Below are 23,053 nucleotides of genomic sequence, written 5' to 3'. Positions count from 1 at the left end.
AGAGCTTTTAGGAGGGAAGCAGACATTTTGTGTATATATATATCCCCTTTTCAGGAAGGGTAAGCTCAATAGCAGAAGAAACTGTAGGAAACTTTCTGAATAATTTTCTTAGGCTGTGTAATGTGGTAGTCTAGCTGCAGGTGTAACTCCTTTTTTTTTTTTTTTTTTTTTAGAATTTATTTATTTATTTGACAGAGAGAGACACAGCGAGAGAGGGAACACAAGCAGGGGGAGCAGGAGAGGGAGAAGCAGGCTTCCCGTGGAGCAGGGAGCCCGATGCGGGGCTCGATCCCAGGACCCTGGGATCACGACCCGAGCCAAAGGCAGACGCTCAACGACTGAGCCACCCAGGTGCCCCGTAACTCCTTATTTTTTAAAATATGCCCACTTCCTAGATGTTGCCAGACATCTTGCAGGTGTATTCAACTATAGCTCAAATAAGTAGTAGCCTTCAGTTTATGATTTCTCAATTAAATTAATATGTTCCCAGCACCTCCTTGAGGACAGACAGTAGATTAGAAAGCTACACATCTGTAACACTGTTAAGTGGGGGGGCGGGGGGGAGGGAGGAAACAATCTAAATATTCAACACTAAAGACTGGATAAATCATGTAAACAGAATACTATGAAGTAGTAAACAAGAATGACAGAGCTCTTTGTATGCTAATATGAAATATCTCTAGAATAAATCAGGTGAGAAAAGCAAGGTACAGAAGTGTGTAGAGTAATATGCTGCCATTTGTATTTAAAGGGAAAAAATGAATTGACACGTACGAAATTGCTTATATATTTAAAAATCTCTAGAAGGCTATTTTCTTTCTTTTTTTCTTGGAAAGACAGAGAACTGGTGCATGAAAGACAGGAAGGGGGAGGAGAGGCATAGGAAGAGGTGGGTAGGTGGGGAGGGGGAGAGGGAGAGAGAGAATCTTAAGCAGGCTCCATGCCCAGCACAAAGCCTGATGTGGGGCTCAATCCAACAACCCTGAGCTTGTGACCTGAGCCAAAATCAAGAGTTGGATGCTTAATCAATGGAGCCATCCAGGTGCCCCTCTAGAAGAATACTTTAAAACCTAATAAGATGGTTTGGGCAACTCTTTCTGCCCACAGGTCCTGCCCCATGCTTCAGTAAAACCATTCTAAGTAAGTAAGTAAGTAAGTAAATAAATAAATAAATAAGACCTAATAAGATGGTTTGCTTATGAGAGGGGATCTGAGTATATAATGGGCAAAGTAAAATGACTCCTTTCATTGTATTTTTAAAATTCTTTCTGAAATTTGAACCACGTGAATATATTAACTATTCAGATTTCTTAATGTGAAATTACACGGTCTAAGAAATTAACAATATAGTTGGAAAAACCAGAAAATGTTTTAAATTAAGTGTTTCCAGTTGTTATAAAAGAGAAAGATACTAAATTTGGTGGCAGTCAGGGATAACTCCACTAGAGTGCTAATTAGCAGGTCTATAAGAAAGATATAATGATTGGATTATTATATCAGTTTATCTGACTGATGAAGTTCCTCTGCCTTTAAGGGTACCAAGGAATCAATGTGATATAGTGGAAAGAGCATGGGTTTTGAGATCAGGCAGAAATAAATTCAAATCCTAGTCTTTCCATATATTGGTCTTATAAGCTTGGGTAAGTTATTTAAACTTTTTGGAGTTTCAACTTCCTCATCAGAAAATGGGTGAAATCTTAGTAAGTTTATTATAAAGGTTAAATGACATAACATCCAAGTGCAACATATTTTTTGGTTTACTTCCTTCCTTACACAGACAGGCTGAACTGAGATGCACTGACATGCAGAAATTAAGTGTCCTGAGAAAAAACAAGTTGCACATGAAAGAACTACAGTTAAAGTAGTTAAAGTAGCTTAAGTCCCCGTATCTACAATTTGTCAATCTCATATTGCTTTTTTTTTTTTTTAAGATTTATTTATTTATTTATTTGACAGAGAGAGACACAGCAAGAGAGGGAACACAAGCAGGGGGAGCAGGAGAGGGAGAAGCAGGCTTCCCGCGGAGCAGGGAGCCCGACGCGGGGCTCCCCGATCCCAGGACCTTGGGATCATGACCTGAGCTGGAGGCAGACGCTTAATGACTGAGCCACCCAGGTGACCCCAATCTCGTATTTCTTATAAAAAAATGAAGATTTTTATTACTTCAAAAGTTTTAAAAATCCTTGGGATATACAGTTTCTCCTTTTACCTTTTCCTTTTATGTCTGAAAGATGGTCAAAAGGAAGAGTGCTTTGAAATACACTACAACTACACCTTAAACAATACTCCTGCTGGTTTTTTGGAGGAAAAACGAATTTCCTAAAAGAGGGATTTTGCTCTCTACTGCTTATTTAGCATTTGAAAAATCAGTGTATTTTCTTTAGTAGCAAATACCATCTTAAGATATGATGTATCAAAAGCAACATTACCCAATAAATCACACTAAACTTATTGATATTTTACACTGAATACTTTGAGTGTGATTTGATATATTCACCAAATGTATTACTTGATATAGTAATTGACTAAATGATTTCTCAGTTAGTTTTCACTTTTGTAACACCACATGATGTGGTACGCATAGAAATATTAAATTCATGTTTAATACAGTCTCAACAATAGCAGTCACCAAAATCTAGAAGATTGGGAGTTACTAAATCCTAAAATGATTACTCAATTGTTGTCAAACTCCTGGCAACAAGTGTCTCAGGTAAAGATCCAGGTGAAACAAAGATTATTGCTCAATCATATTTTCCTGGCTACACGCAGGGTTGATTGCTAGGCACTGAGTAAAGAGTGTGTATTTCTCTTTCAAATATATTGGGAAAAATGCATATGCCCAGATTTCCTTTCTCTCTGTTCTTGAGATTCGTTACATTTGTTCAAAGAATTTAATGAGTTTGTTCAGGGAGTTGCATCAGAAATTATTTTTGTATTAATGGTAGGAATGACAAGCAGTTCCTTTGTAATGTTGCACCAGTCAATACCTGTTTTTGCCTAGGGATGTATCCATACCAATTCTGGATAATCCAGCTTTGAAGTGGGTTGGGCAGAGCTGAGTTTTTTTGTTGGTGCTATTAGTTTGGGTTGTGACCTCTCACACATGCCTTCAAAATTTAAACATCACTGAGAATACAGGCTAATTAAATTCCATAGATTCTAACTAAAGACAGTACACAGGGCATTTATATCAAAATAGTTTTGTAGAAAAGGTACAAGAATTTTTTCCATTTCCTATAACTTATTATCTAGAAAGAACATTCACCTAACATATTCTGCTTATAGAAAAGACTTCTTTTTTTGTATGTGAAATGCCAAAATTAGAAATTACCATGCCAAAGAAATGTTCACAATCTCCAAAATGTTCTTTAAGCTTGGCAGAATCAAATTTTAAAAAATTGTTATGTATATACATTTAATATTTATTTATTTTAGAGAGAGGGATCGCCAGCGAGTGGGGGGAGGGGCAGAGGAAGAAGGAGAGAGAATCTCAAGCAGAGCGGGAGCCTGACCGCGGCTGGATCTCACCACCGATGAGATCATGACCTGGACCAAAATCACCAGCCGGTCGCCTTACCGACTGAGCCACCCAGGCGCCCCCAAATCGTTGTATTCTTTACAGAATTTTCAGATTACAGTTCAAGGTAGGTGAAATATTAAAAATTGCAAATCAAGATATACAAAGACCTTTGTTAGAGTTGCAAGAGAGGAGATGTGCCAAATCTCTTGCTTTTAGCCAACCTAAGTCATATGGACATTCTCTGGGTCAAAGGACATTTGCCAGACAAACTTCACCAAACGCCTTTCTGTTGATCTTTGATCATAGGATTAGTTGAAGCATGAGTATTTTAAAGCCCCTCTTTATTGACAAAGGAGATAGAGGGATAGAGATAGGGATAATAGAGTAGAGATAGATCCTTAGAAGGGGGAAAGACACCTCCGCACGCCGCTCCTCCCCTCCCCCCCAACTGCGGCCCCCTGCCTTAGCTAGCTTGTTTTGCATCACCGAGATCTGACAAGAATTAGTTTGGTTGGCAGGACCCAGGAGCAGGTGGAAAACTCCTGAAGGAAGAGTAACTAACCAAAATGGGTCTTTAAGTTTGGCACTTTGCTAACCGCCTTATGTTGGTTATCTGATGTATTCATAACAACAACGCAATGAGGGACGTACTAATATTAGCCCCATTTTACAGATGAACGAACTGAAAGTCAGAGATTCAACACAAAACGCCCGTAGGTCACACAGCAAATAAGTGGCGGCACCAGAATTCCTAACAGCTCCAGAGCACGCACTCTTCACACCGCTTTCAGCCCTCCGGTCCGATTTCCTCGAGCTGTTCGCGGCCTTCCCACCTTCCCTGGTGGGACAGTTCCCAGTACTGAGGCATGGCGCTGTCCAGCCCTCAGGCCCGCCGCCTTCCACAAGCAAGAGAACGCGGCGCCGCGAGGCCATCCCGCCTGCAGGTTGTAGAACTGCCGCGCCCAGCCACGTCCCGGCACGCGGGCTGGCCGAATCGCCTCGGGGCGGCCATCCCAAGCAGCCCCCCCTGGTCCCCTCAGCTTCGCGCGCTGGGCTCCACTCGGAAAGGCTGGAGGCGCCAAGCAAGAACAGCTCTGCCTCCTCCCCTGTCCCAGCCCCCTACACCCCCGCAAAGAGCCAGAGGCGTAGGTTACACAATCTCACCTGTCCCAGAGGTGGCGACCGCTCTAGTGACTGACGCTCCGCTCCTCCAACCAGGGGCTGTCAGGAAGGTGGAGACTAGATGAGACTGATTGCTTCTTTCCTCCAATCCCCGTGCAGCAACTCTCCGGCCGCAGTCTCGGCGTCTGGCGGAGAGCGACAGGTGGGAGTTTCGTAACCTCCGTACCTCTTGCATCCTTGACAGATAAGCCCCACTAAACTCAGGGTGAATTCTACTCCAAATCTTACCAATCCTTGAGGGTCGTCACCTCTGCCGTCATTTTAATCAGAAGTGGAAATTCCCCAACCCTTCCCCGTCACCTCAGAAGGGGGCGGGATGAATGGTACTATTGCGGGCCAATTGTACCACGCGACGTCCTGTGACAAAGTGATCGACACTTTATGGCGCCAATGAAGCCTCCCATTGTCAGGGGTCACTATGACTGACCACAAGGCGAACTAATCCACTTTAAGGTCGTGACGCAACAGTTAGAGAGGTTGACCAATAGACGTAGAAAAAGACCGGAAGTCGGCGCGTGGGGACTAGGAGGCGGGTGTTCGCAACCGCCTAGGCCTACGCGGGTCAACGCAGCTTGGGGGCCGCGAGCCAGCAAGCCGCGCGTGACGAAGAGCCTGAGCGACGGGTTACCTTGGCCAATGATCTGCAGCCGCTGGGGAGCTGCAGCCAGTGGCGAGTGTGGGGGGCGGGAGGCAGCAGGTTAGGCAGTGAGAAGTTAGTGGCGCTGCTGGGACGGGGGGAAGGAGAAGCTTCTTCCTCCTGCTGTTCCTCTCGTTCCCGGGATCGGCGGCGGCGGTGGCTGCGAGTGACTCGGCAGCGTCTCCGGCTCCGCGTGCGAACCATGCTGACCGATGGCGGAGGCGGCGGCACCTCCTTTGAGGAGGATCTGGACTCGGTGGCTCCGCGATCCGCCCCAGCCGGGGCCTCGGAGCCGCCTCCGCCGGGAGGGGTCGGGCTGGGGATTCGCACCGTGAGACTCTTTGGGGAGGCCGGGCCCGCGCCGGGAGTCGGTGGCGGCGGCAGCGGTGCGGCCGGAGGGGACGCGGCGCTGGATTTCAAGTTGGCGGCTGCCGTGCTGAGGACCGGGGGTGGAGGTGGTGCCTCTGGCAGCGACGAGGACGAGGTGTCCGAGGTACGCTTCCAGGACCCCCGCGTCCCATACAGTGTGAGGCATGAATTCTCTTTGGGTCGGCACAGGGCCCGGGCCACCCTCTGGCTCCCCGGGCGGAGCCGTTCTCTGACAGTGATCGGCTCCATGGCGGCAGTGGCAGCGGTGCGGGCCTAGTGCGCCCTCAGCTTACTCTTCAGCCGGCGGCTCGAGCCGGACCGGTTCCCGTCACCATCCGTAGACCCACAATGGGGAGTCCTCTGGTCTCTAAGCTTCGCGCGGGAACAAGGACTCCTCTGGCTACCTCCCGCCCACCCCGCTTTGGAGATGGGGGGGCGGGGTCTTGCCAGAGTCCCTGCCCTTGGTACTGAGAGAGCGAGCGAGACATGGAGAGGGAGAGAGAGAGAGAGAGAGAGACCGAGACAGAGCTTGCTAGCTGAAAGAGCATTTCCACTATATGCATGTTCCCAGAGTTGAGTTGTCTGTCATTTATTTGCCCTGTGCCTTACCTGTGTATGAAAAAAGTGTTCTTAATTTCCTTTTTTAGTTTGAGACAGGTTAGTATGAAGAAGCTGTCTGCTTTTACCCTAAGAAAGCACGTGAGTCTTGCACCTGGGACCTTTTGTGAAGTTACGCAGGAAAAGGAAATTCCAGTGCATCTCTGAACTTCAAAATAGCTGGATAGCTGAAGTTTGTATTTTTTAGGCTTGGAGAAGGTGAAACACTGAACAGCTTTTGCGGCAATTAATGATCAGATCCTTCATTTCTTGTAACTCTTTAACTCTTAACTCTGGCTTTTTAGGTCCGAGCAACCTGGGATGGACGGCATCGTCATCTTTTGGGCCCTAGGGAATAGGGAGATATATATATATATATATATATATATATATATATATATGATATATAATATATATATATATACTTTTATCTCTTGACTATGGCTTGGATATAGTACTGTTCCTTGATGGCTATTGTTCTAAGTGCCCCGAGTATTCTATTTTGGTTCTAAGGTGCCTGGTTCATTCCCCTATGACCAATTATTTTAGCCTCTGATCTTGCTGTTAAAGTACAGAGATTTCTCTGTGTACAACTATCTTGGCTGTTGTATTTGAGAGGAATAAGAAACTATTTATGGGTTGCAGAATACAGTTAGTGCATTGTCTTACCATTCTACCATTGTCTTACCATGTCTGAACAGGGGTTCATTTAGATTTAAAATGTTAGTACATTTTAACTCCAGTGTTTTGCTTTGGAAAAAATAGTGTGTGGGATGTAAGGAAGCTAGTCCCTTGAATGTCTGTATCTTTGAATTTCACTTTAAGAGAAGTAACTTCTAAGTCAAAGTGGGACAGGATTTTATTTGAGTAGGCAGTTATAGGGAGAGTCTCTGGAGCACCTCCACTCTTGTGCTTATGGAAGACTTTCTTTCATCCTTTCAATGAAAATTGATGAGAGAGGAACCTAAAACACATGTACTTTTTACCTACAGAATTAAGTGGGAATACCTTTAGATTTTAAAGATTAGAGTCTTTTTTTGTTTTAACTTGTAAGAGAGCCTGAAAAGGTTTGCTTTGGTCTAAATGTAATGTCCTTGATTTTTCTGGACCATTTTTACATAATTATCATAGGTAAAGTGAAAGATCACTAATTCACTTTTACATAAATAGTATTCTTACATTTTTTCGGAGGTAGAGTGATAGTGAGCTTCCAAAGTCATAAATTTCTAACTCTTTTGGCTCATGTGTTGTATCTGGGAAATGAGCTTTTGAAGTAACCATTTCTGTGAGGCTTGTACACACACACACACACACACACACACATGCACGCACACACAGTCTCTCCTAAAGCTTACTGTATTTCATTTGGATTCCCCATACCATGTGATTAAAGCTGTGAGCAGAATCCACACCTTTTTGTTTTTTTGATGTTTACTGTGTAAGTTATTTATTGATGATTCTTGTACTCATTTAGGCTAATGGTAGAACTCCTTAGTTTCCTGTTAAGTTTTCTGTGCCAGGATTTAGATATTAAGTGTATATGGGTGGGCCTCATTTTTGGAATGGATGTGTCTGGGATACCCAGAGACTTTATCATAGTCTAAGATGATGCTCAGGGTGCACATAGATTCTTTCTTAACCTGTAGAAAAAGGAAATTTTGTTTTTATGTCTTCTTTCTTCCATATCACGTAGAGAAGAAATTCCTGGAGTATCTAGTCTTTGCTGTACAGTATGTGTGGTAGAGTATAGTCTATATGTTTGTGAGTGAAATGACCTATTTTGCCCAAGCAGATTTCTTTCTTTTTTCTTTTCTCTTTCAAAGGATTAGCCATTTTCTCCCATATCATTGCCTTTGAATTTCCATTATGAAGAGATCATAATGTTCAAAAAACACTCACCCAATTGGCATTTGATGAATAATACTAAAATCTTTATTTTTGTCTTCCCTAGATGTTTTAGAACCAAGTATTTAGAATCTAGAAATCCAGAAAGATAACGAGTTATTTTATAGTTTGAGAGCAAAATCTGTCTTGTTCCCCAAATGGGGCAGGACTCGGTGAGAAATAAGTAAGAAATGTGGAGGCCTAGTTTATTTGCTCTGGAATTAGTTGAAGTCTTATACATTTGGTGTACAGAGGCATAGATACTCTAGGGACCTCTCTTTTGTTCATTATGAGAGCCAATAGCTAAGAAAAACCAAGCTGTTTTCCCTTGCTGGCTAAGTTAAAACACCTTTTAGTTTAAGGAATGGGTTTGGGTCTTTTTGTAAATTTTTTATTAGAATTATAGTAGCTTAGAGAATGCCACCATTTGGGATCTTTGGTTCTTGTTTTAAACATTGGTAAATATCTGTTTTGTATTTCTTCAGGCATAGCAAGAATATTCCTTAGCTGTCCAAGGCCTTGAATAGAAATCAGAACTTGCATTGGATCCTATTGAAATGTACCATTGTTTAGAATAGCGATCAGGTTGAAAATTCTTTAAAAAAACAATTTTTAAATGTTGATTTTAGATTTGTAGTCTTTTTTAAGCAAGTAAAAAAGAAGAAAATACCTAAAGAAAAGACTTTTGTGAGGCTTATGACTTAATTTTCTGTTATAAGAGTATACGCGTATATATGCGTGATATTCTCCTTTTAATTTTTTTTTTAAAGATTTTATTTCTTTGAGAGAGCGAGAGGGTGAGAGAGACAGAGAGAGAGCACGAGCGGGGGTGGGGTGGAGGCAGAGGGAGAGGGAGAAGCAGGCTCCCCACAGAGCAGGGAGCCCAAGACGGAGCTCGATCCCAGGACCCCAGGATCATGACCTGAGTGGAAGGCAGATGCTCAGCCAACTGAGCCACCCAGGTGCCCCCTCCTTTTAAAATTATAAAAGTCATATAGTCTCATGTTGAAAAATTGAACAGTGTAGGTAGTAGATATAAGGTGCAAAGTAGAAGTCCTTCTCACCCCCACTGACCCTTCAAATCCCATTCTTCAGTGATAACCAATATTATAATTTTTTCAGTAAATTTTCTAGGCCTATATAAGCCTATGTATGTGTGTGTATTTGTTTATATATATATACACACACTTTAAAGACGGATACCCAATTAGACAGCATAGCTTTGTATCATATTGAGGTTTTTTTTTTCTTATCTTGAGGCAGGTGCCTTATTTATAAATAAGTAGAAACACACAAACTGTATACAGCAGTTTATAGGAAATTATAGCAAAAGCTTTGTAGGGAATTTTTTTTCCGTGAAAATTATTTTTAGAAGCAAAAGTACAGCCATACAGAATTTCCATTTTGATTTTCTCTCATTGAAGAGGAGATGTATCATTTGCTTTAGAGTTACTTATAATCTATAATCTAGAACAAGGTTTCTCAACAGCAACATATTGACATTTTAGTCCAGATAATTCTCGTTGTTAGAGGCTGTCTGTCCTGTGCATTAGCAACATCCCTGGCCTTTACCCACTAGATGCCACTAGAACCCCTCCAGTTGTGAGAGCCATGAATGTCTCCAGACATTGCTAAATGTCTCCTGGGGACACAATCACCCCTGGTTGAGAACCACTGGTCTAGAGTCCATTCTTATCGGCAGGGATGGCAATTTTGTCATGAATACTCTGTATTCAAACGTTAGGTAAACAGGTGAGTCACTGCTTTTAGTAGCATCTCAAGGTTTATGTTCATAATCTGGACAAGAGAGAAATTGAAGGAGGGTACTGAAAGGTTTAATGCTGTAAATTTTCTGTGGTAAATTTATCATTTTGAGTAACTTTAACTTAAAATACTATATTATTTTTGAAAAATTCATTTATTGTCCATGAAAATAAATTTCTAAAAAACTTTTATTGGGACTTTGTTCAAGGGAGAAAGTGCTTTATTCCATAAATTATCAATACTAGTGATAAAATAGGAAATAGAACTTGGTACTCGAGCAAATTTTGGAGACATTGGAAATGTTTACAGAAGGAAAAGCTACATGTTATTATTGTAACAATTTGTTATATTGCATGAGTATCAACCTTATACAATTTCATTCTGTAAAGCCTTAAGACTTTACATATAAAATGATGTGTTGATAAGTATGGTTATATGAATGGTGGGTCAAACCAGAGTTGATTAGATTTGGATTAGATTAGATTTTACCTTACTGTGAAACTTGAAGGATGTAGGGTTTTCTTATGGTTATTTTAGTACATTTCAATAGCTGATTACATGCGTACAATTTATGAGTCACAGTGACATAAAGGCAAATACAGTGAAAAATCTTGAACTAACCCCTCCCAAGTATCCTGCCCTCTACACTTCTAATGTCTTTTTTTCCTTTCAGAATTTATGGAAATACAAATATGTATTTTTATTTTCCCTATTATTATACAAAAGATAACATACTGTATATGTGAGATTTCTAAGTGGTAAATTTGAGAAGGATTTAGACTTTTTCTAATTAGAATGATAAAACATGTTAAGAATGAAGCATTGGAGATGAGTTTAAGCACATTCCTTCCTGAGTCTATCTGGTAGTAATGTGATAGTGGACTAGATAACCTCTGAAAACCAATTCTGGCCTTCTGATTCAATGATAGGTTAGGTAAATAAAATATTTTGCTTTAAAGAGAATGCAAAGCAGTTTTTAAAAAGTATTAGTCTTGAATTGGCAAGTAAAAAGAAAAGAAATGAAGAGTCTACCTTTTTTTTGTTTGTGTTTAGCCAAATTTACCTTCCTACATAACCAGAAGTATAAGAAATAAAATCAGGGGTTCCTGGGTGGCTCAGTCGTTAAGCGTCTGCCTTCAGCTCAGGTCATGATCCCAGGGTCCTGGGATTGAGCCCCGCATCGGGCTCCCTGCTCCACGGGAAGCCTGCTTCTCCCTCTCCCTTTCCCCCTGCTTGTGTTCCCTCTCTCGCTGTGTCTCTCTCTGTCAAATAAATAAATAAAATCTTTAAAAAAAAAATCTTTAAGTTTAGAAAAAAAAATCAGTTCCTTTTATTTACCCATTATAAATTAACTATTTCTTTTTTTTTAAGATTTTTTATTTATTTATTTGAGAAAGAGAGCATGAGCGGGGGGAGGGGCAGCAGGAGAGAGACAAGCAGACTCCCCCCTGAGCGGGGAGCCTGATGTGGGGCTCAATCCCAGGACCCTGAGATCATGACCTGTGCAGAAGGCAGATGCTTATCCAACTGAGCCACCCAGGTGCCCCTAACTATTTCAATATATCTGTCTTCTTCGACTTTATTATTTATAGTTTTCCTTTTCTGTTGCTTGTCTATAAAGTCATAGAATCTTGGTGATAATCCTGTCTCATCTCATTTTTAGGTAACTGCTACCATTTATTGAATGCATATTATATGCCAGTTCTATACTAGATACTTTCATTATTTAATTGTTTCAACACCCCTTTGAAGTAGATACCTGCATTTTTATAGATGAATAAATGTAGGCTCAGGGAAGTGACGAATCCATAAAACAAAAAATTAAAAAATGTTTAAAATGTTACATAGCCAGTAAGTGGTAAAGCTAGGATTTGAATCTAGTACTGAATCCAAAACCCATGCTATTATTTTGCTTCTTCAGATTAAGAAATAGTCAGGTTTTGGTTATAAAATACTGTTTCTCCAATAAATGCTTGCTTAGTCCCTGTAGAAGTTTTCATTAAAGTGAAATGAGAAAAGTAAGGACAGTGTAGTGAACTTCTTATAAAGCTATTTTTTCCATAATTTTTTCTATATTGAGATAATGCTCTTCTTACTGTTATGAAATAAATTTTTAAAAATACCCACATTTGACAAAATATCAAATTAGAAACTTCATGTCAGGACCCTGGGCAAAGCCTTACAAGTCTGGAAACAGTTGAGCTAATTGACTTGCCCAGGATAACACAGCTAATTTGTAGTAGAAAATAGGTCATCTGACTCCCATTCTAAAAGTTATCTTACTTGTCCTGCTGACTGTTTCTTTTCTGGTGCATTGTACCAATGAATTTAATTAGTTGCTTAAGACATGCCTGTCTCAAACTAGCACGTAATCCATAGTTGACCTTGTTGGGGAAGTTTTCTATTATTTAATGAAATTGGTGACTGCTGTGTAGATCAGTATATTAAGAAGGCAGTTAAAAGTATACCATTGAGTACAGGAGGAGCACTATTCTAAGATAATTTTGTAATTGAACCTATTTGAAAAGTTCAGTTCTTGTCATCATTCATCTTAAAAGAATTAAATAAATATTAACCTTACTGATATGGAAAGGCATATACCCAACTTTGCACCTTTGCCAATATGGAAAACGTTGATTTTGTATATTGTTACACTCTAATTAATTTGTAGAAATTAAAATCTATGTGCTGTTCTATTGGTAGTTAATTATGATGTGTAGTTCCTATGAATGAAGATCATTTGTCTTGTGATGATTGACTGGCTTACCTTTTCCTGGCCAATTTTACCTAAACCAGGAAGAAAGTAAAGTTGTATATAAAGCTCTATTTTACTTCCTAGACTGAAATTTAGCTGCTGTTTGTCAAAGAGCACATTTGATCTTCCTTCTTTACATACACTTCTGTTCTCATGAAGTTTTTCCCTTAATGGATGTTTTCAGTAGTAGAAAGGGTGTTTGTTTTTGTTTTTGTAAGTAGATATCCCAGTGTATCCTGGCTGTTTGATTTACCTGCATTAGTGTGCAATTTTGAAAAGAGAAAGGCAAGTATACCCCCAGGGATTAGCCTTAAGAACCAAAGAATTGGGGACGCCTGGGTGGCTCAGTTGGTTAAGCGACTGCCTTTGGCTCAGGTCATGATCCCAGGGTCCTGGGATCGAGCCCCGCCTCGGACTCCCTGCCCGGTGGGGAGCCTGCTTCTCCCTCTGCCTGCTGCTCCCCCTGCTTGTGCTCTCTCTCTTTCTGACAAATAAAATCTTAAAAAAAAAAAAAGAGCCAAAGAATTGTACAGGAGAGCAGTTTATTAAGTTGCCAAGGTAAGTTTGATTTGTTTAACAGTTTGTAATGAGGACAGTTAGATTGAGAATGTTTTGTTTTTGTTTTTGTGTGTGTGGTAAAGTATACAGAGACAACCATTTTAACCATTTTTTTAGTTGTCTTAGAATATACATAACATAAAATTTACCATTTTAACCATTTTAAAGGGTTCAGTTCAGTGGCATTAAGTACATTCACACTGTTGTGCAACCATCACCAGCAGCCACCTCCAGAATATGTTCATCTTCCCAGATTCTGTATCCATCCCTATCTACCCTTCCCCACCCCCTAACAACCAAAATTCTACTTTCTTTTTCTGTAAATTTAACTACTCTGGGTACGTCAAATAAGTGGAATCATATGGTGTTTCTCTTTTTGTGACTGGCTTGTTTCGCTTAGCATTATGTCTTCAAGGTTCATCCATGTTATAGCATGTGTCAGAATTTCATTCCTTTTGAAGGCTGAATACTATACCATTATATGTATATACCACATTTTGTTTATCCATTCATCTGTTGATGGACACTTGGGTTGCTTTTACCTTTTGGCTATTATGTGTATGTTTCTATGAACATGGGTGTACAAATACCTGTTCAAGTCCCTGCTTTCAGTTCTTCTGGGTATGTACCTGGTAGTGAGATTGTGGGATCATATAGTAATCCTATTTTTAATTTTTTGAGGAATTACCATACTGTTTTCCATAGCACCTATAATATTTTACATTCCCACCAGAATTGCACAAGGTTTCCAGTTGCCACACATTTTAGCCAATACTTGTTTTTTCTTTTTGTTTTTGATAATAGCCATCCTAATGTGTGTGAAGTGGTATCTCATTGTGGTATTAATTCGTATTTCCCTAATGATTAGTGATATTGAGCATCTTTTTATGTGCCTTTGGCAATTTGTGTATCTTCTTTGGAGAAATGTCTGTTCAAATCCTATTCCCATTTTTAGCTGGGTTGTTTTTTCGTTGTTTAATTGTAGATGTTCTTTGGGTATTAATCCCTTATCACATATATAATTTGCACCTATTTTTTTTTCCCATTCCATAGGTTGCCTTTTTACTCTGTTGATAGTGTCCTTTCATTCCTCAAAGTTTTTAATTTTGATGAAGTCCAATTTACCTATTTTTTCTTTTGTTTGTACTTTTGGTGTCATATGCATGAAGTTGTTGCCAAATCCAGTGTCATGAAGCTTTTCTCCAATGTTTTCTTCTATGAATTTTATAGTTTTAGCTCTTAATTTAGGTCTTGGATCCATTTTGAGTTAATTTTTGTATACAATGTAAGGTCAGTGTCCAACTTCATTCTTTTGCATGTGGATATCATTTTTTCCAGCATGATTTATTGAAAAGACTATCATCTTCCAATTGATTGGTCTTGACATCCTTGTTGAAAATCACTGGGCCACATATTGGAGGGTTTATTTATTTATGTAAAGATTTTATTTATTTATTTGACAGAGAGAGACACAGCGTGAGAGGGAACACAAGCAGGGGGAGTGGGAGAGGGAGAAGCAGGCTTCCCGTGGAGCAGGGAGCCCAATGTGGGGCTTGATCCCAGGACCCTGGGATCGTGACCTGAGCCGAAGGCAGACGCTTAATGACTGAGCCACCCAGGCGCCCCTGGAGGGTTTATTTCTGGCTTGTCTGTCCTGTTCCATTGGTCTATATGTCTGTTTTATGCTGGTATCACTCTGTTTTGATTACTGTAACTTTTCTAGTAAGTTTGAAATCAGGCAGTGTTGGTCCTTCAAATTTGTTCTTCTTTTTCAAGATTGTTCTGGTTATTTAGGGTCCCTTGAAATTCCACATGAATTTTAGGATGAATCTTTGTATTTCTGCCAAAGTTGCCCTGGGCTTTTGGTAGGGATTGCATTGAATCTGTAGATCACTTTGAGTGAGAACAAGTTTTAATGCAAATCTCTCTCTCTTTTTTTTTAAGATTTTATTTATTTATTTGACAGACTGAGAGAGAGAGAGCAAGAGAGCACACAAGCAGGGGGAGCATCAGAGGGAGAGGGAGAAGCAGACTCGCCACTGAGCAGGGAGCCCGATGTCGGTTCGATCCCAGGACCTTGGGATCATGACCTGAGCCGAAGGCAGACGTTTAAGCGTCTGAGCCACCCAGGTGCCCCTGTTTTAATGCAAATCTTAATGTAATTGTTTTGGGGCACCTGGGTGACTCAGTTGGTTAAGGTCCAATTCTTGATTTCAGTTTGAGGCATGATCTCAGGGTTGTGGGATCGAGCCCCGCTTTGGGTTCTTTGTTTGGCGTGGAGTCTGCTTGGGTTTCTCTCTTTCCCTCTGCCTCTGTCCCTCACCCCCTCTCAAAATAAATAAAATCTTTAAAGAAATCTTAATGTAATTGTTTTATCACATTAGATATTAACAAATCAAAAGGTTTGAGTTTGACAAAATAATAAAAATCATATATAATAGGAGAGGCTGTATGAGCACTCAGTAGTGTCTTCCCTAAAGGCATTGAACCCAGTTAACATAGGATAGTGTAGATGAGATGTTTCTGAAATATAATCCTCATTTTTTCCTGATTCATTCTCATATTGACTAACTTGTGATTGATCACAATGCTTCATATATTGATTAAATGCTAGGAAGAATATGTTTTATCCTTTATATCAGTAGCGGTGAGTTCAGTTTTAAAAACGTTATCTCAGTATGGTATTAAAGCTAGATAAATGAACCTTAGTATTTTCTTTAATGATGTATAATTGAAAATTTTTTCATGTAAGCATTTTATGAAATCTCAGAAAGTAAAGGTTTGACCTTGTCAGTTGATACGGACGCTTAACCGACTGAGCCACCCAGGCGTCCCTGTCAGTTGATACCTTGAGTGGTACACTTTGGAAGGACTTTCAGCTCTTACCAGCTTCTAATTGATTTTTTTCTCTGTTTACTTATTCTGCTATTTCTCTACATTTTTATTTTTGCGTTTTAAAAATTGTACAGTCCCTAAATTCAGTAACATAGGTGAAACAAATTATCATTATCAAAGAGCAATCCCAAAAGGGGCAATAGTCCAATTGTATTGGATACATTATCTTTCTTTGTTACTTTTTATTTTGATGTAATTTCAAATTTACTGGAAAGTTGCAAGAATAGTACAAGGAACTCCCCCCGTATATCCTTTACCCAGACTCAACAATTGTGTTCATACTGTCCTATTCTCTCTCTCCATAAACAAATAAATGAATAATTTATTTTCTGAATAATTTGAAAATAGGTTGCATACATCATGCCTCTTTACCCTTAAATTCTTCAGTGTATGTTCCCTAAACATTCTCTTACATAACCACAGGGCATTTATCAAAATAGGAAATTGAACAGATTTCCAAAGTATTTTTCAAATTCAAATTCCCAAAGTTTTATTTTTTATTTATTTATTTTTTAAAGATTTTATTTATTTGTCAGAGAGAGAGAGAGAGCCCAAGCAGAGGGAGCGGCAGGCAGAACAGGCAGAACAGGCAGAGGGAGAAGCAGGCTCCCCGCTGAGCAGGGAGCCCGATCTGGGACTCGATCCCAGGGTTCTGGGATCATGACCTGAGCCGAAGGCAGTCACTTAACCAACTGAGCTACCCAGGCATCCCTCAAATTCCCAAAGTTTTAAAAATTGAAATATAATCCACATATCATAGGTTCATTCTTTATATACAATTCAGTGGTTTTTAAAAATTTACAAAGTTTTACAACTACCACCACTATCTTTTGAAAACATTTTCATCACCCCCCGCCCCCCCCAAACAAAACCTTACCCATAGCAGTGATTTTCTATCCATCTTCCTGCCCCCATCCTGCATTCCCTGATAATCACTAATATGCCTGTGTCTCTGGATTTGCCTAGTTTGGGCATTTCATATAAATGGAATCATATGATACGAGGTCTTTTGTACCTCACTTCTTTCACTTAGCATATTGTTGCCAAGGTTTCTACATGTTGTATCTTGTATCAGTACTCCATTGGAAAAATATTCTATTTTGTGGATTTACCACATTTTGTTCATGGGTTATTTCTACATTTTGGCCACTATAAATAAAGATGCTGTGAACATTTGTGTACAAGTTTTGCATGAACATTTCTTGTCAGTTCTCTTGGGTGTCTACCTAAGGAGTGTAATTGCTAGGCCCTATGATAACTAACTCCATGTTTGACTTTCTGAAGAACTGTCAAACTGTTTTCAATGCAACTGCACCGTTTTACATTCCCATCAGCAATGTATGGGGGTTCCAATTTCTTTACAACCTTGGTAACTTTTTTTTTTTTTTTTAAATATAGCCATCCTAGTGGGTATGGAATGGTATCTCATTATGGTTTTGATTTGCATTTCCTCAATAACTAATGAAGTTGAGCATCTTTTCATGTGCTTATTTATATATCTTTGGAGAAATGCCTATTCAGATCTTTTTCCCATTTCTTGATTGGGTTGTTTTCTTGTTGAATTGTGTTTTTTATATATTCTGGGTACTAGTCCCATATCAGGTACATGATTTGTAAATATTTTCTCTCATTCTATTGATTGTCTTTTCACTCGATCATGTCCTTAACATTTTAAAATTTGGGGGAAGCTTAATTTTTATATTTAACCTATTTCTTTTGTTGCTTGTGCCTTTGGTGTCATGTCTAAGAAACTGTTGTGTAATCCGAGGTCATGAAGATTTATGCCTGCTTTCTTCTAAGAGTTTTGTTGTTTTAACTCTTACATTTATGTCTTAGATGCATTTTGAGGTAATTTTTATGTAAGGTGTGAGGTAGAGATCCCACCTCATTCTTTTGAATGTGAATAACCAATTGTCCCAACACCATTTGTTGAAAAGACTATTTTTTTTCTCCATTGAACTGTCTTGGCACCCTTGTCAAAAGTCAATTGACTGTAAATGTGAGGGTTTATTTCTGGAGGTTTTATTTCTGTTAAATTGAGTTTATCTAGATGTCTTATGCTCATTCCATACCATCTTGATTACTGTAGCTTTTTGTGGTAAGTTTTGAAATTGGGAAGTGTAAGTCCTTCAACTTTGTTCTTTTTCAAGATTGTTTTAGCTTTTCTAGGTTATTGGATATGTTCTCCTTCTCTTGATCGGGCCTTCAGAAGAGTTTAATAGGGAGTATTTAATATGCTGCAGAATTTGTGGTCACACATAAAAGACCCTCCCCTGCCATTAGTAATATTCTAACTCTCGAAATTTCTACCCCTCTTATACACTCTTGTTGGACTAGGGGGATAACTCATGTGATTTAAACCTGTGTTTATCACGCTATGAGAAGAGCAAGTTGTCACAAATACACAAGTATTTGTGTTTTTTTTCATGTATCCTCTCCTTGACAAACTATGGGTATATGTTTGAGAGGAGATAAAACTGAGGTGGGAGGAGATGGTTAGTTTCCATAGTTGTAGGATGAATGCATCTGATGTGGCCTATAGTCTGCATGAAGATTGTGAATGGAATTTCTTTTTTTTCAGGGTAATAGACAAATGAATAAGTGGAATAAAATATAAACCATAGTAATTAGAGTTTTTGCATTTGGTATCTTCTAACAACTACTTAAGAGGTGTGAATCCAATGTTTAAGTAACATACAATTTGCTTGACACTCAAGCTAGTGTTATCACCTATGTGATTAAATTGCAAAAACAAATCTTAGATGTCACTGCTCAAATGGTTGCAATTATATTAAATTATTAGTTATTTTCACTCTATGAACAGTGAGAGTCTGTACTATACTTTAGTACCTGTTTTACTTAGGATTTGATAAACAAAAGTTTGTTTTCTTTTAGTTTGAAGAGAGCATTAATTAAGGCTATACTTAAATCAGGTGCATGGATTTGATCTATTATTCCTCCCCCAACAAAATTTAGAATAATATGATAATACAGTATCAAAGGTACTTTGCTATTGTATATTATTATTTCCTTGTTGCTAATCTGTTACAATCATTCATTCATTCTCTAGAAAAGAAAGTCAGAGTTTAGTTTTGGGTAATACCTCTTCTTCATGAATTCACGTCATACAAAATAAAGTTATGTCTTTCAGAAATTAGAGTCCTTGGCAGTTTGTTTGATTCTGATAGGTATTGTAGAGTGGATTTGTTTATTTGACAATAATTTATATAGAGCCTACTATTTGATAAACTTTGTGCTAGGTTTTGGAATGACAAAGATGAAAAATTGTGGTCCCTGCCCTTAAAGATATCAGTCTTTTCACAAGCATGAACATTTCAGGGGACTTCCTAAAATAAGATAAATTATTTATTCAAATTATATTTGTCCTTCCAAACTCCTCACATATTAACAAATTTTATTTGAGTGTGTTCAAGTCATTGTGTACTTTAATTGCATTACCTCTTTTAATATTTTCGTGGTCTTGTGACAATCCAAGATCCTGAACACAAATGTATGGATCATTGTCCTGTGTAAGTTGGATGATCATTATAAAGGTTGATGTTTGGATGTCTTACTTCAAGAGTTTGATGGGTTTTAAGTGGCAAGTTTAAAGGGGCAATGATTAAAAATGAAAGGATACAAAGTCCATCAGCATAAGCTTGTCTTGTGTTCATATTTAAGCAAAACCACATTATGTTCTGTAAACTTTCCAAGCATGTCCTGCTTCAGAGCCTTTGGCATTTGCAGTTTGTTCTCTCAGGAGCATTCTTCTCTTAAATATCCATGTGGCTTCCATCTCCTACTTTTAGCGGTCTGCCAAGATGCCTTCCAACTGCCTACTATATGTTTATTGTATAAACACCTCAGGGTCACCAGTTTTAATTCTGAACTCATCATTTCCCCCTCCACACCAATTTTTTTTTACTTCCACCTTTGTAAATTACATTGTCCTAAAGTTACTTACTGTAGTCGGAAACCTCACATCTCATATCTGCTATTTCTTCTCACCATACGCATCTAAGCAGGCATTAAATCCTGTAGGTTCTTTCTTAACATCTTGTTTATTTGTCCCTTTCCCTGTTTCCTTAATGGTTCTGCCATAAATAAAACCATCATCTTTTACTGGCACTTATTTCAGTAATCCCTGGCTCTGTGTACCTTCAAGATTATACCCCTCTAATTCTTACTCTACCTTGCTATCAGAGTAGATTCTCTAATGTCAGTCCAGTCATATCACTCTTTTGACAAAAAGCCTTCTCATATCTTAGATAAAGGATAAAGCAAATTCCTTGATGTGGCGTACAGGCTATTTAGGATCTGGTTTCTATTTTTTAAACTCTGTCCTTTTTTTTACCCTACTTTATTTGCTTTTTGTTTCTAGTCATGCCTAATTGTTGTAGTTCTCTGAACATATCAGGCTGTTAAAGGCCCTGGTTTAATTTGCTTCTGCTGCTTTGGCTTCTAGAATCATAATAATAGCTACTGTATGTTGAGTGCTTATTGTCCACTGGGTTAAGTACTTACCTGTATATTCTCAAATAAACTTTACCAGTACCATATGAAGATTTTGATTTTAATCAAAAATCAAAATTGCAAAAACAGGGCACCTGGGTGGCTCAGTTGGTTAAGTGTCTGCCTTTGACTCAGGTCATGATTCTGGAGTCCTGGGATGGAGCCCCAAATCCAGCTTTGTGCTCACCAGGGAGTTTGCCTCTCCCTCTGCCACTCACCCAGCTCGTGCTCTCTCTCTCTCTCTCTCTCTCACTTTCTCTCTCTTAAATAATTTTTTTTTTAAATTGCAAAAACAGTTGGTCCCAAATTACAGATGAGGAAACTGAAGCTTAGAGACATTGTGTGACGTACACAAAGTCGTATATCTAGTAATGATGGAGTTGGGATTTTACTTTATTTTATTTTTTAAAGATTTATTTATTTATTGGGGAGGGAAGGGGCAGAGGGAGAGGGAGAGAATCCCAAGCAGACTCCCTACTAAGCGTGGAGCCTGGGGTGGGGCCAGATCTCATGACACCAAGATCATGACCTGAGCCAAAATCAAGAGTTGGATGCCTAACTGACTGAGCCACCCAAGTGCCCTGGAGTTGGTATTTTAATTCAGGTATCTTGGACTCTGAAGCTCATGTTTGTAATTACCACTATACACTGCTGCTTCTGTCACTGATGTCCCCTCTTACCCATCCTGTTGGATACCTTCTTGTTCCAGAGTGTCCTTTAACTCATGTCCTTTATTATTACTTGAATTGGAATTGACTGTTCCTTCTTCTGTGTTCTCATGTTGTCTGTATATAACTATTATAACATCTGTAATACTTTATTGCATTTATTGTCTATCTTAATTAGCAAGAGTCATGTCTTATTTATTTTTGTGCTTCCAGTATATAATAGAATGTTAGGCATATAGTAGGTGCCTAATAAACGTTGAGTGAATATATCTGTAGTGCTTAATATGCTCATGTTACTTGTTAGCCTAAAATGTATGTATGGATTCTATATTATTTTTGTGGAGTGGGGAGTAAGAGTATACGAAGGCAGGGCAAACTGGCCTTAATGATAGTAGTAGTGGTGATATTAATAAGAATAATAGCAACTAATATTTGTTGAGCAATTACCATGTGTTAAGTACTGTTGTGCAGTTTTAGATATAGTATCTAGCTTACTCATCAGTAACCCTGTGATATGGTTACTGCTGTCCTTATTTTATAGCTGAGGTAAATGAGATTAAAGAGGTAAAACAAGTTAGCTAAGATCACACTGTGAGAGATGAGCTAGTATTATAAGAGTCTTTGCTCTTAGTCATTATGCTTTCCTCTCCTTATTGGTATTAATTGGAGGTTTATGGGTTTTTGATGCTCTTTTTAACTTATTAAAATCAAGTATTACTTTGGAGTGTTGAATGCTTATTTTCTGTTTGGGATAATGAGTAGAAGCCAGGACTCCTTTACCCATTTATTATGATAGAGAAAATATGAAGTTTATCCTTTCAACATTAAGATTTTCTTGGCTTTAATTGCCAGATACTTCATTCCTTGTGACTTTTCTAATGAGTATGTGAGCAGTCTTCTTTTTAAAAAACCTATTGTGGCGCAAATTTTGTTTTATATTTGTTGTAAGTGTACATTAGAAATAATGTAAATGTGGGTGCCAGAAATTACTAAATGAAAACATGATTTGTCTGTCTTTTTAAGAACTCTGCCAGAGAGTTGTTAGTGGGTTTGATAATCTTGATTACATTTAATTTTATTTAAAGAAGTTTTTTCCTGGGATGCTAGGTGGCTTAGTTGGTTAAGCATCTGCCTTTCCCTCAGGTCATGATCCCAGGGTCCTGGGATTGAGCCCCACGTCAGGCTCTCTGCTCAGCGGGAAGCCTGCTTCTCCCTGTCCCTGCTGCTCCCCCTGCTTGTACTCTCTCTCTGTCAAATAAATAAATAAAATCTTAAAAAAAAAAAGGGTTTTTCCTGACATTGCTACTGTTAAACTGAAGCATTACCGTACTTGTAGTTTTTCTGCTTACTTTGCTAGTATGTGTTTTAGTTATACTCCATTATTGAGAAGATTCACTTAATACAAAGAATATGAGCTTTGGTGTCCAAAATATATGGCTTGAGATCCTGTATGATTATGGGATATTGGGCAAGTCACTTAACTTTTCTGAGTTTCAGTTACTTAAAATGAAAGTCAGTTAATCTACTTCATCGAGTAGTTAAGATGATTGAATGGGGGGCACTTGGGTGGCTCAGTTAAGCTTCCAACTCTTGTTTTCTGCTTAGGTCATGGTCTCAGGGTTGTGAGATTGAGCTCCTAGTTGGGCTCTGCGCTTAAGATTCTCTCTCTCTCTCTCTCCCTCTCCCTCTCCCCCTCCCCTGCTCTCTCTAAA

General features: G+C 38.9%; 2 protein-coding genes across 18 annotated transcripts in view; one reads left to right on the top strand and one right to left on the bottom strand.

The window, feature by feature from the left end:
- Positions 1–5,027, bottom strand: part of HBEGF (heparin binding EGF like growth factor) — a 385,453-nt gene extending 380,426 nt beyond the window's left edge. For 4 of the 14 annotated variants that reach the window (XM_036123973.2, XM_078067430.1, XM_036123981.2 and 1 more), the window contains exon 1: positions 4,685–5,025. In XM_036123973.2, the coding sequence (XP_035979866.1) occupies positions 4,685–4,877 (193 nt within the window). In that variant the 5' untranslated portion in view covers positions 4,878–5,025. Of the gene's footprint in view, positions 1–4,674 lie in introns of all 14 variants that reach the window. The other 10 variants (XM_078067432.1, XM_078067435.1, XM_036124021.2 and 7 more) reach the window with 5 other exon arrangements.
- A 341-nt stretch (positions 5,028–5,368) lies between these two features.
- Positions 5,369–23,053, top strand: part of LOC118555657 (ankyrin repeat and KH domain-containing protein 1) — a 90,296-nt gene continuing 72,611 nt past the window's right edge. The window contains exon 1 of one of the 4 annotated variants that reach the window (XM_078067408.1): positions 5,369–5,832. In XM_078067408.1, the coding sequence (XP_077923534.1) occupies positions 5,542–5,832 (291 nt within the window). In that variant the 5' untranslated portion in view covers positions 5,369–5,541. The remainder of the gene's footprint in view (positions 5,833–23,053) is intronic. The other 3 variants (XM_036123908.2, XM_078067409.1, XM_078067410.1) reach the window with 3 other exon arrangements.

The sequence above is a fragment of the Halichoerus grypus genome, chromosome 2, assembly GCF_964656455.1.
Source record: "Halichoerus grypus chromosome 2, mHalGry1.hap1.1, whole genome shotgun sequence".
Taxonomy (NCBI): Eukaryota; Metazoa; Chordata; class Mammalia; order Carnivora; family Phocidae; genus Halichoerus; species Halichoerus grypus.
This window is presented reverse-complemented; position numbering and strand designations above follow the sequence as displayed.